The sequence below is a fragment of the Hydra vulgaris genome, chromosome 03, assembly GCF_038396675.1.
Source record: "Hydra vulgaris chromosome 03, alternate assembly HydraT2T_AEP".
NCBI classification, from domain to species: Eukaryota; Metazoa; Cnidaria; class Hydrozoa; order Anthoathecata; family Hydridae; genus Hydra; species Hydra vulgaris.
Window position 1 is genome coordinate 49,718,375 of NC_088922.1, and position 14,007 is coordinate 49,732,381.

The 14,007-nt window shown below is 27.2% G+C and overlaps 1 protein-coding gene across 1 annotated transcript; it reads right to left on the minus strand.

Annotated features, from left to right (window-relative positions):
• Nucleotides 1-1,640: 1,640 nt before the first annotated feature.
• On the minus strand, nt 1,641-12,273 carry LOC136078746 (uncharacterized). The gene is made up of 2 exons (XM_065794543.1): nt 11,963-12,273; nt 1,641-2,718 (listed from the first exon to the last, which is right to left on the minus strand). Exons 1-2 carry the CDS (start codon nt 11,998-12,000, stop codon nt 1,641-1,643), a joined length of 1,116 nt encoding a protein of 371 aa, XP_065650615.1. The 5' UTR covers nt 12,001-12,273.
• Between the last annotated feature and the right edge of the window lie 1,734 nt (nt 12,274-14,007).

Genomic DNA, 14,007 nt, shown 5'->3' on the forward strand with positions numbered 1-14,007 from the left:
GCGCATTTAATTAGAAAACTAAAAATCGCTATTTTTTCAGAATTTTTCATAGGTTCAATGAAAGTTAAGCAACTTTATATTGATAATGCGATGAAAGAAAAAGCTTTTAATGAGATTATTTGCAAAAACACGACAATTCAAAGCTAAAGTATAGTATAAAGCATAAAAATTGCTGGTTACAATTCTGTTTTGCAGGTTACAATAGAAGATTACAATTTTTATGTTTTAACACATCGTCAGCCGAGAACCAAGAGGCCGTATGTTCACTTTTTGTAATTCCGAGTAATCCGAAATTCAAATTTTGGGACACAAATACTGACTGTTGTACTTTATGTAAACTATTCCTATTTTTAGATCTAATAGTAAATTAAGTCTAATTTTCTATAGAAGTGATAAAATCTTGTTTAAAAGGGTCGTTTAACAATAAAAACGTTGCAAACTGAACCTGGTTATGGACATGCAGCCTGTTGGTTTTCATTTTTATTAAGTTTATAAAATTTAAATGCTTTTTTTTTCTTTCCGAAAGCGCTTTATTTGATGACATTAAATGTGAAATATAAAAAAAATGTTTATAATTTTCGGTGGGACTTTTGCTAGTTCTATTTTTAACCTCTTTACTGGTTCGTACCTTACTTTACTACTTCGTACCTTACTTTACTAGCTTTTTTAGTTTACCTCTTTGTTAGCCCTTTAAAGTATTTATAAAACTATAATGTAGTTTTAGAGATCATAAAACTGAATAATACTGCAAACATATTTTATTTTGCTAATGAGGGTCAGTTACATTGGCACAAACACAAATGATTAATAGTACAATAAAAGTTACAGAATTTTAAATTAAAAAAAAAAATTTGTTTAAATGTTTTAAGGTGGTAGCAATAGTTACTATGAATTAAAGACTGATCCAAACAATCTGTTACAGTTAAAAATTAAGTACAACGACCGTCAAATTAAAATTTATACAATATGATCAAAATTAAAAAGATAATAAAAAGTTCATAAAATAAAGAAGTCAATAGAGCTGCAAATTGCAGCAAAGAACATTGTCCAATAGTTAAAGTAAAACACTAGTTAAATGATTGCAATACTAATGTCATATATTCATTGTCTTGAAGAGGCATGAACTTTATCATCGATTTTAGATCTTCTACCTTTTCCTTCGATATATATATATTTTTTTGGAAGCACCTTTGGTTGCAAAAATGTTTCATGATTTCTTATTATTTTGTTACCTGAACTTTGGTTTCATGTTTTAAAGTTGACAATATTTTCCACCTTATATTCACAATCAAACGTATTCTTGTATTCCACACTCAATGGCTTATCTGCTGAGTATTTAAGTACCTTTACTTTAGCATATGGAATATTTTTAAGCAACGAATAATTCTTTGCAATAGATTGAAAGTCCATCATCTGCTCTTCTTTAATTTGAATCAACATGATTGGATTCTTTCGAGGAATGTATATTAGTATTCTGACAAGGCCAATCGGACAGTACACTTCAGCTACTGCCATATTTCTTTCAATAATACTATGCAAACTGTCTATTTCCTGTATCACACTATGTCCTGGCTCACAAAATTTCTGAATGACTGTTTTAATTTGCGGATGATTTTGTAAGAAAATTTTTAAAGCAATCGTCATAAAACTATTTCGGTTCTGTGGTACACAAGAGTCGCTCCATAAGCAAATTTCAGTAACAAGAGGTTCATCCGCAATTTGTTTTTTGTGTAGATTTCATGTAATGCTGTTTCATTTAAGTTAGGTGAAGGATTCATTTTCATACTTTCACATTTGTCACATCTATCTTTTTTTAATGTATGAACTTCAATATTAAACTCTGTGTTAAATATTGTTCTATACATACTTTTTTTTGCAGGAACAACATTGTCTAAAACACATTTTTCACAATATTTCTCATACAAAATGGTCATATTCAGATTTTCTTGAATGTACTCTTTGTTTGTACTTTTGCGGCAGTAGTGACTGTCAATTCTGGGAATGCTTTGAATATGTTTACGTACAGAATCTTTAATACTATTTGGGACAGTTTGACTAGGTACTTTACCTCGTTTATACTGTTGAGGTGTTCCTGTTGTTTTATTTTTTGTTGAGTGGTGATTTCGAATTCTTTTTTCATCAATATCTAGAGTACATAGATAAAACTCTTTGCAAACACGTATGAGTTCGTCAGAAACAATAAAGTAATATGAATAACTTTTTTTTTTCAATTTTGGATTTTCAGCCAAATGACATCTTTTTTTGTTTTCTACGATTGTAGTTTGGGAGTAGAAAAGACGCTTTTCTTGATCATTCAAAATCCAGTGTTGTTTGTGCAAAGTTTCTTCATCAGTAACACTAATTTTTATTTTACATTTGAAACGACACACTGTGTGATCTCTCTTACAATCTTTAATAAATTTCCCCCTTTGTATTTTATTGTTTGAGCCTACGTACTGCTGACCACTCTGTCTAAGTGTCTTTCTTATTTCTTTTTTCCAGGAGCTAGGGTCTCGTTTTCGTTTGCGTGTAAGATCCTTTCCAGTTCTTCTGTGCTTTCTGACACTTTCTCTGGGATTTTCCTTTGAAGTGGTATGAACAAGTAAATCATCATTTTTATCAGAATTTTGTAATTGAATCCCAGAGAGAGGTTCAGAGGAGTTGATCTGAATAGCAGGTTTTAATTGAATGTCTGCAACATCTTGTTCCTTTGAGTTTCTAAATTAATATTATAAAAATTAATATACATATATATATATATATATATATATATATATATATATATATATATATATATATATATATATATATATATATATACAGTGGCGGCTCGTCAATTGGGGCCATAGGGGCCCGGCCCCACCTATATTTATTTAAGATAAAATATTTGATTATTTTTATATATGCAAATATGCAATTATTAGCCTAAACTATTTGCAGACAAGTTTTATAAAAATAAATAGTTCTAAGTTAGTTCTGATTTTAAACTATTTTAATTTATAAGTAATACGTTTATTTGCAATTAATTCAAAGTATTGTAGCGTTGTTTTAATTCATTGCCAATAACGGATGGGCCGATTTTTACTGGCCCTATTTATTTTGTTTGTAGTGATATTATTTTTGATGCGCGCGCAGAATTTATTGTGCTTTCAGATGGGACGAAAAAACGCACCGCAGGGCTGTCACGGAGAAAACTGTCCGCTGAAGTAAACTGTCCGAGCGGACATTTTACTCCGGAGTAGAATGTCCTAGCTTGGAGTAAGTTGTCTGACCTGAATAGTGTAATTTTATGAATTGCGGCTGAGTTTGTACCATCGTTTTAAAAATTAATTTTAAAAATGGATGAACAGAAAAATGCTGAAGAAAGAATGCTTGCTGATGTTAGTAACTACATATCTACATCTGTTTATCGCTATAACTTATAGTATAAGTTATAGCGATACTATAACTGCACACCGAATGAAAAGCGGGCTATTCGACGAAGAGCAAGCAAGTATAGATTATAAACATACATAGATTATATCATTTTGTATCTATGTTACTAGTAACATAGTTACAATATAATATATACTTTTATACACTGTTAAGAAAGTTATAAATATAGTCATTATGAGAAATTATTTGTAGCATTTGTGACACTTTAAATTAGATTACAAATATAGTCGATATGAAAAATAGAATATATGATAATTTTATATTCTATTTGTCAAATAGAATATATAATTATCATATATTCTATTTGACATATCGACTATATTTGTTATTACATTATATACAGTGTCATTGTTACAGATCACTAAAGTATATAATATAATAGATGTTAGTGATCTATTTTGCAGTGTACATATAACATTTTGTAATATATGATGGCATTATTGCTACCATTTTACATTACATGTTTTGTTATGTATTAGAGTATGTATGTCCCTAGTATACTAGCAATCAACAAAGTATGTCCACTGAATATTTGTTTTAGGTATACTTTGGTTTCACACAAGTATATACCTAGTATACACACAGTACTTTCAAACTAAACATAGTAGATTCTTTTTACACAAAGTAAATACTTTGCTCCCATTTACTAATACTTACAAGGATATTCAAAAAAGTTATAGCACAAAAAGTTTATTTATGTATTATTAGAAGCAGTTCCAATAATACATAAATAATTATTTATACTTTACAGGTTTAGGATAGAGGATGATAAACTGCATCACAAGACAAAGAATGACATATGGTTGGAAGTGATTTTTAGCAAAGAGCAAAGAAAATAAATTGTTAATTTTTGTCATCGCGAACCTACTGCTGGTCTACTTGGTAGAACACAAACTTTTTACAAGGTGTCAGAATGTTTTTACTGGACAGGAATTTTCAAAGATGTAGATTATGCTGTATGTATATTGCATCATTGTTATCAATATTAATATGGCATTTATATATATATATATATATATATATATATATATATATATATATATATATATATATATAAATATATATATATATAAATATATATATTTATATATATATGTATATATATATAAATATATATACATATATATATAAAATATATATATATATATATGTATATATATATATATATATATATATATATATATATATATATGATATATATATATATATATATATATATATATATATATATATATATATATATATATATATATATATATATATATATATATATATATTATATAATACCATGTTATGTTTTAAAATATAAAGAAAATTTTAATAATTGAATGATAGAAGATTTGAATCAAGTTCTCAAAATTTTAAGTTGTTCAAAATGTTAATCTATTTCACAAATAATAACACTTTTATAGAATATAAGTATAATTACTACCTGATACATATTTTAGTATTACTATCATATCTGTATAATATATACATATATTATATATTGTATTATTAGAAATTTTTTTAAAGTATGTTCTTAAATAAATCTAAATTTAAGTCCTGTGACATCAGAATATTAATATATACCATATGCTAGAATTTGTAATTTGCAAGTTACACATAACATAGTTTAAAAGCTGTGAACAGTGTCAGCACACAAATATGCGAAAATTCGAAAAAACTAGTCCAGAGCTTCATCCTATTAAAGTACAGTCACCATGGTTTCATATTGGAATTGATTTAGTAGAACCACTTCCTGAAACATCTGATAAAAATAAATATATTCTTACTATCTCTGATTATTTCACAAAGTGGGTAGCAGCATTTCCCCTAAAATCAAAATTAGCAAGCGGCGTTGCAATAGAATTGTATATGGTAAATTTAAATATTATTATCTGATTGCATTTAAAAAAATTTTTTGAAGATATAAGAATTTTTTAAATATTTCAATTGTTCATGCAAATGGGTATACCAAAAGTTGTTACCTCTGACCAAGGCACAGAGTTTTGTAAATTGTTTTGTAAATTGTTTTGTACCATTATTTATTTACATTTATTTACTCTACTATAGTATAATATGTATGTTGTACTATTGCTTAAACTCCACAAACTATACCTTATCTAATCAAACAAACATATCATCATTGTTTATACAGTTGTGTTTCATTAATGGAACGGTTTATTTAATAGAATAGTGACAAACTAAAGCTGTTTCCAACTGCTTTAGCTTATTGTTGTTTAAAAATAAGTACTGTTTTTTTTTTAAATTATAAAATTATCTTATCATTCTTGTAATTGTTTCAGTTGGTTATTTTATTTTTATCTTTGCTATTTGTATCATTAATATTATTAGCTGGTATTTACTTAAACTTTTCGTAGATAATCTACATTATTAGGTTTTTTTTGTCAAAATATATAATTTGTTTGACAAAGTCAACCAGTTTAGTAGATGCAATTTTAAAAAAAACTTACTTTAGTTTCTTAAATAAAATGGATTAAGTAAATGATGAAAAAGAAGAACAAGACTTTCTTGATGTTAATATTTACTTAGCTAAAGGGGTCTATCCCATTAGTTGTACTCCCAATGAAAAGAGAATATATGTTTTCCAGGTTTAGAATGGAAGGTAATCAATAAATAAATATGGCATAGAAGGGTTTATGGGTTGAGATTATTTCTAGCAAAGAGCAGAGAAAGTAAATTATTTGTTTTTGTCATAGTAATTATCTTACTTATCACCTTAGAAGAACAAGCACTACAATGTTTTAAAGCGTTTTTACTGGAAATTTCCCATAACAATTTTTCTATCATAATGGCAGTTTTAAGCAGTTAAAGCAAAAAGAAAAAATTTATTTTTTATTTAAGATAATTGTTCAAAACCTTAAGTAATTGTAGAAGAGTACACCATGAAAATATTAACCACCGGGGAGCCTTGACCCCTCAAAAAAAAATTTAAATTATAATTGTAAAGGAAAAACATATACATAAAATGATTTTAACAAATTTTTTTTCCCCTTCCTCCTTTTAAAGAACCCTAGGGCCCCCTAATATCAAATTTATGGTTACGGCTCTGATTCTGAATCTAGAATAAATTTCAAACAAGATAACATAAAAAACATAATTTTTATTTTTTACTGCTTTTAACTTAAACCTTAAACGAAATATAAAGATTTAAACATGTCAGCGTTAACATTTTTTTAATTTTTTTAAACTTATTAACCGGTAAAAAAATGACCTTGTGAACTATCAAGCTTCAGGTTTATTTGTATAAGTTACATGACGCATAATATTACTATATTAATTATAATAATATTATGCTTAGTATATAGTGTTAAAGTTTTTTTTATGCCGCAGAATAATGCGCGAGTTCTCAAACCATCGTTTAAACAAACGCTAAAACACATCGCTCGAGCGGTCCGAAGTAAATAATCCGCAAAAAAGTAGGACAGTTTACTCCAACGTAGGACAGTTTGCTCCAGAGTAAATTGTCCTAGACGGACGGATAGGACAAACTAGGACGTTCTACTCCGGAGTAAAATGTCCGATCGGACAACTTACTCCGCGGACAGTTTTCTCCGTGACTTATTGAACTGGCCCGAAAAGAAAAGAACCATGAAAAACATCACGAATTTTAAAAACTTTATTCATATATTTTTAATTCTCGATTTTAAGATTAAAGAATTTAGTTTAGAAGTTTTGTTGACTCAATAAGGTACAGTAATATTAGGAAACTTTATAACATTAAATGTAAACATTTATTTGTAAAAATAATGTAAACACTATACATTAGTTAATATTGGAATTTCACTGTGAATATTAACAGTGTTTATATTGCAATATTAACAGTGTTAGTATTAGTTTCTTAAACTGGATATGTAAATAAAAAATTTACCAAGTAGTTATTAGGAGTATAAATTAACAAGAATAAGAACATGGCAAAAATATGATATTTAAAACAATGTAATAGAAATTACTGGTATAAATGTTGGTCTGACATAAACATTTAAAGAGATACAGGTAGGTAAAAGAAATTAGTTTTTAATATTTTTCAGAAACTAGATTTTCTAGGACAAGTCATTTTATTCTATAATCATAAATAGGAATAATAAAAATTATAAGATTGGAAATTTTATAGTGTAGAAAATTGATTTTAAAATATCATAGAAAAGTCCTGCATTTCTTTTATTATCAACAATCTTGTACATTTTATAATACTTGTTAGTGAACTACATTTTTCAGACATATATTGTTTTATTTATTTTTAAAAATTTTAAAGCTTTTTTTTTTTCTTACAGAGAAAAAAATTGTGGCTCAGCCATATTAATGATGATCTTGATTTGTGTATTGTTTGGCAAGTTTATATGTTGTGACACGAGAAAGTTTAGTCATTTCTACAAATATAATAAGAGCTACTGCACTTTTGAAATTCTTGTTCTTTTCTCAATGAGGGATTGCTAAAGTTTATTTCTTCCAAATAGCTTATGTATCATATTCTGTGGCATAATGAATCAGCAATTGAAAATTGTTTACATTGTTTGGTGGCAGTTTAGTCATTCTATCTTTTAAGTTGTCAATTGGATTGACGCTGAACCAGAGCCAATATCAACCATGATAATAAGCATTAAACACAAGTTTTAAAGACTGGATTTTCAAGTAAAGATTAAAATTAGTCAATATTATTATTAGTTTGATACAACAAAGGTACAAACAACAGAAGATATAAAAAACATTTTTTTTCGATCACAAAAACTCTACCACTGGTGGTACTGTTGCATTTCATAATATAGCTTCAATAATTGCTACTTCCAAAAAGGCACTAATTAAAAAAATATACAAAGTTTAGATTATTTAAAAATGTTGGACATTTACCATTGCCATCGAAATAAAAAAATCAGAGTATTTTATTGAAATGTTTTTTTTTTGGGGGGGGGGAATAAAGCTAAAGTCAAAGAACTAAAACTATATAAATATTTATGTATGCTTACAAACAGATATTAAGTTTTCATCTTTAATTACATAAAATTGTTAAAGCATGTAAAGACAATGTAAATAATCTTAAGAAGTTTACTATTATTTATGACTGACATTCTAAATGTTGTATTTAAGAATTATGGATTTAATTAGCTAAAATATGTGTTGTATTATGAAAAGATTCTTTAAAAAAATTTTTGTTGTAAAAGTATCTTTATTGTTTTTGTTGACCCTTTCGTCATCAGAGAGTCAAATGTATATGTTACATTCTTTATTATTTTATCGATTATTAATTAAGATTAAGAGTCCTTCTTGACTGAACTACTGTTGATAAAATTTTGAATCATGCCAAGGTCATATTCTAGTTACAATATAGTTTAAAGTTATCTTATTAAAATAATTTAGGTTCATTAATAAGATAATTTAACATGAACAAAATTGATAGTTTATTGGCAAAACGTTTCTCGTCATTGGGTCTTCTAGAAATCAAAAATCTTGGGGCGTACCAACCAAAAGGTGTTCGTATAACTCAAGTTGATGGTAAAAAAACACGAACATTTTGTGTATCATGGTTTGAAAAAAATCATGGTTAAGTGTTAGTGATGAAAAAAATTCGTTGTTTTGTTTTTATTGTGTTTTGTTTGGTGGCGAGAGCTTGTGGGCAGAAAATGGCTGTAAAGATATGAAACATCTTTCTGAGCGAATACAAAAACACGAATCCAGTAAAACACATATAAGTAATTCGTTGCAGTTTCAAATGCTCGGAAAGACAAACATTTTATCGACAATTGATGCTAGGTACAGTCTTAGCATAAAAAAACATAATGAATTAGTTGACAAAAACAGACATACATTATCGAGGGTTATAGATTGTATAAAATTTTGTGGTGTACACGAATTGCCCTTAAGAGGACATGACGAAACTATTGACTCAAATAATCGAGGGGTATTTTTAGATATGGTTTCATACACAGCTACATTGGATAGTGCGTTAAGCGATCATCTTAAAGATTCAAAAATAACAAAAAATACTTCGAAAACAAACCAAAATGAGATTCTAGAATGTATGTATAAAGCATACATAGAAGAAATTAAACGTGAGATAGATAAAGCAAGATTTGTTTCCTTGCAAGCAGATGAAACAACTGATGTATCTTGTCGTTCTCAGTTCGTCATTATTTTGCGTTATTTAAAAGGTTATCAACCAGTTGAAAGATTTATAGTATTTATTAATGTTCAGGATAAAACTGCCATGGGTCTTACAAATGTATTAAAAGAAGAATTAAATTGTTTTGGTCTGAAGGAAAAATTAATTGCACAGGCTTTTGATGGTGCAGCAGTTATGAGCGGATCAAGGAATGGAGTCCAAAGTCTAATGAAAGAAGTTTACCCAAATGCCCATTATGTTCACTGCTATGCACACCAATTGAATTTAGTTTTGAAAAAAGTTTGTTCGTCGAATAAGCGAGTAAGAACATTTTTTTCTACTTTAAGTGGATTTGGCGTGTTCTTTACATCCTCGCCAAAACAAAATGATTTACTTCGCGAAATTACTTTTAAATAGATACCAAGAGTTTGCGAAACACGATGGAATTTTCGTTCAAAAATAGTTACTTGCATAAAAGAAAACAAAACAAAGATTGGGGAATGTTTTAATAAAATTATAAACGATGAAGGATGGGATGATACAAGCGTGTGGCAATCTGTTGGGTTCAAAAAATGTTTGGAAGATTTAGAGTTCAACTTTTTTTTATTCAATTTTAAAACATGTTGATGTGCTTTACAATATATTGCAATCAAGTAACAGCAACACTATTACAATCAAGAAGGCTTTTGAAAAATTTGAGTTATCTATAAATTTTGTGCGAAATAGCATCACTGATAATGTTTCTGGATCGATTCTTAACGATTGCGAAGAAATGCATGAAAACCGAATGAAACGAAACACATCAATCGAACTACTAATAGAAGATGTTAAAGATGCTTGTGATAAAGTTATTTACGAAATTAGCGACAGGTTTAGAAGCATTGAAATTATTTTCAATTTTGGATCCGAAAAATTTCAAATTTAATAGACAACATTTTCCTCGGAATCATATAAAAATATTCTAACAAACTACCCAATGCTGAGTGAAGTTAAGTTGATGTCCGAACTAACCGTTTTATATGAAAATGCTGTTTTTAGTGATATTGGCACCATTAATGCCCTATCCCAGTTTATGCATGAAAATAACTTGATTGAAACATTTTCTGAAGTATCGAAGTTGATAGAGATTGTTTTAGTCTACAGCCGATGCTGAACGGTGTTTTAGTACTTTAAAAAGAATTAAGACACTTTTGAGAAATTCCACAGGTCAAGATCGGTTGAATGCATTAGCTGTACTATCAATACATAAAGATTATTTACAGGATATTGATCAGTTTAATCAAAAAGTAATTGAAATGTTTTCTCTTATGAAACAGAGAAGAGCAGAATATTTGTATAAATAATATGCTTAAATCATTGTTTTTAACATCATTCTTTATTTCAAAATATATTATACCTTTATGAAAATTATAGTGTTAATCGTATTTTTTTATATTTATGACTTACTTCAAACTAACTAAAAGTTTTTACCATAAAGTTAAAATAAAATAAAAATCTAAAGAAGAAATATCAAAATCTGTTCAAATCATAATGCCCCACTATCAGGGCAGTTTTCAGTCAGTTTTCAGTCAGTTTTTGCTGCTTTTTACGTAGGTTTAAAAGATTCAATGCCATTAAATACTTATGCTTTATTTTGGGAGTATGCTAGCGCTTAACTCTCTCAACCAATCAAAAAACGCTAGCGACCAAAAAATTCCTCATAAACACCTAAGTATCAGTTACGCTGAAAGTGAGTCGTTGCGATATTTTTTGGTTAATATTTGCTGGCCCCACCAAAGTTTATTGTCACCGGCCGCCACTGTATATATATATATATATATATATATATATATATATATATATATATATATATATATATATATATATATATATATATATATATATATATATATATATATATATATATATATATATATATATATATATATATATATATATATATATGTATATTTTTATATATACATATATAAGTATATATTTATATATACATATATAAGTATATATTTATAAATACATATATAAGTATATATTTATATATACATATATATGTATATATATATATATATATATATATATATATATATATATATATATATATATATATATATATATATATATATATATGTATATATTTATATATACATATATAAGTATATATTTATATATACATATATAAGTATATATTTATATATACATATATATGTATATATATATATATATATATATACATATAAAATATATATATATATATATATATATATATATATATTATATATATATATATATATGTATATATATATATATATTTATTTAGCAACAATAATAATAATAATAATAATATATTAAATATATAATAGTCATAAGAAAGGAGCAGTCTGAACTATTCATAATTTCATAACTTAGAGTATTCAAAAGTTATATTCGTACCTTTGAAAGACTTCCTCAGTAGTTTCATCAAACGCCATTTTGATTTAAAAGTGAAGTTTTAGCGGCAAAAACAAATTCTTAGCTGAAAAGAACTCATGTTTTGTCTTATGATTGGTCAAAGGATATACGGCCAGTTGATAATAACAGTTATTTATTTTTTGGACATACAGCCTTCTGGTTCTTTTAATATAGACCTAATTTTTATGACTTTTGAGTCTAGAATCAGCCCAAACACAGATTTTATCTTGAAGAACATATTTTAATAATAAACACAAAAAAAACGAAAAGTGGACATAAGGCCTCTTGGTTCTCGGCTGACGACATGCTGTTTGTGGAAAGTTGATACAATTAACCTTTTACATCTGATGAAGTTCATTTGAATATTTCCGAACCATACGTTAAAGATCACGTGAAAAATAGAAATATTCAAATTTTTTTTTGACTTCATCAGATGTAAAATAAATTTAAAAAAACTAAAACAATAACGATAACATTAACAAAAAATATATCTTTTTTGTTAATCTTTTTTTATTATTTCGAAAAGTCTGCATATTGGCTTACCCAAAAGAATATATACTTGAAGTTTATCATTAAACTCCTAACAAAAAAGATTTTAAAGGATTTATATATATTTTTTTCAAGATAAAAAATTATTATTCAAGATAAATTTTGAAGATCACGATTTTCAAATAATGTAATTAGTAATAGACGCTTTTAAAAAGCTCTATACTTAATTCTCTGTTCTTCCTTTTTCACCCCGTTGATGAGAAAAATTAGTCACCTTAAAATTTTTTATTTTTTTCACTTTTTCTACTTTTTCGTCTTTTCTCCAGGTTGGTATAAATTGTTTTCAACCTGTAAGCCTTGTACAGCCCCCGTATTACTCTGCAGCGGCTATTTTTTGTTATCAGAACACTGTTTAGGTTAAATAGCGCTGCGTCCAACTCATTGTTTTTAAATGAAGTACTTTTTTATGCACAGCCTTGACGCGTACGACACGCGCATACGCGTTTATACGTGCATTAGGTTCGACTACTCGCGTCAAAAATTATTTTAGTTAAGGTTTTATAATCTTCAAGGAAAACACTTTATTTTATGCATTATATCATTTTTTATACATGATATAAAAAAAAAATTATTGATTATTATGAATGTTCAAATTTAGTGAAATTTCGACTTCACAATGCGCCAATAAAAGCACCTTTGAAACGAGAACCATTCTATATAATTTAATATAGAAATTATTACAAATGTAGCCTACGGCTAAATCAAATTCTAAAATATTAGTCCGATTGGTTAACCAGTTCAGGATTTATGGAACTTTTTGGTTTAAATTACGTTAGTTTTTTGCTACTTATATTCCAAAATGTCACTTACTGCTGTGATATTCGGTCACTACTTTTAAAATAATTTTGCATGAGTGTTCTACTATGTAATATTAATAATTTTTATTATATTTATTTAATTGGTACATGTAGCACTTTCATTTTATAGACTAAATTGATTTTCGGTTTTGCCTCATTTATAGTTTTCGGTTTTGCCTCATCCACAGCCTCACACATAATTATAATTGATTTATAGACCATTTTGGCTTGTGGTTAGTAAAATAGGTTTATTAATTTACTACTATTAATAGTTTATCAATGTGGCTTATCGGGCTAGAGCCGGCGTCGAAACAGAGACCACTGGGTTCTGAGTCAGTGCTCTAACTACTGCGCCATGGCTATGTCTCAAAATCAGATAGTGATATCATATAGAACTCAACATAGTGATATCAATATCATAGTGATATCGGATAGCAACACTTTTTTTCCGATATAACTATGTCAAGTTTATATGGTATCAGATAAACTTAACATAGTAATATAAAAAAAAAATTGAAAGGAAATTCTTACTAAAAACAATAATAAATAAAAACTAGTAAGATAAACATAAAATATTACAAAAAGTTGGCATTAAAATCAAATAGTTTCGATAATTATTTTGTCGTCAATTTACTACCAGCGATTTTTTCGTGCGGCTTGAGTTTGTTTTAAGAGCTCCGT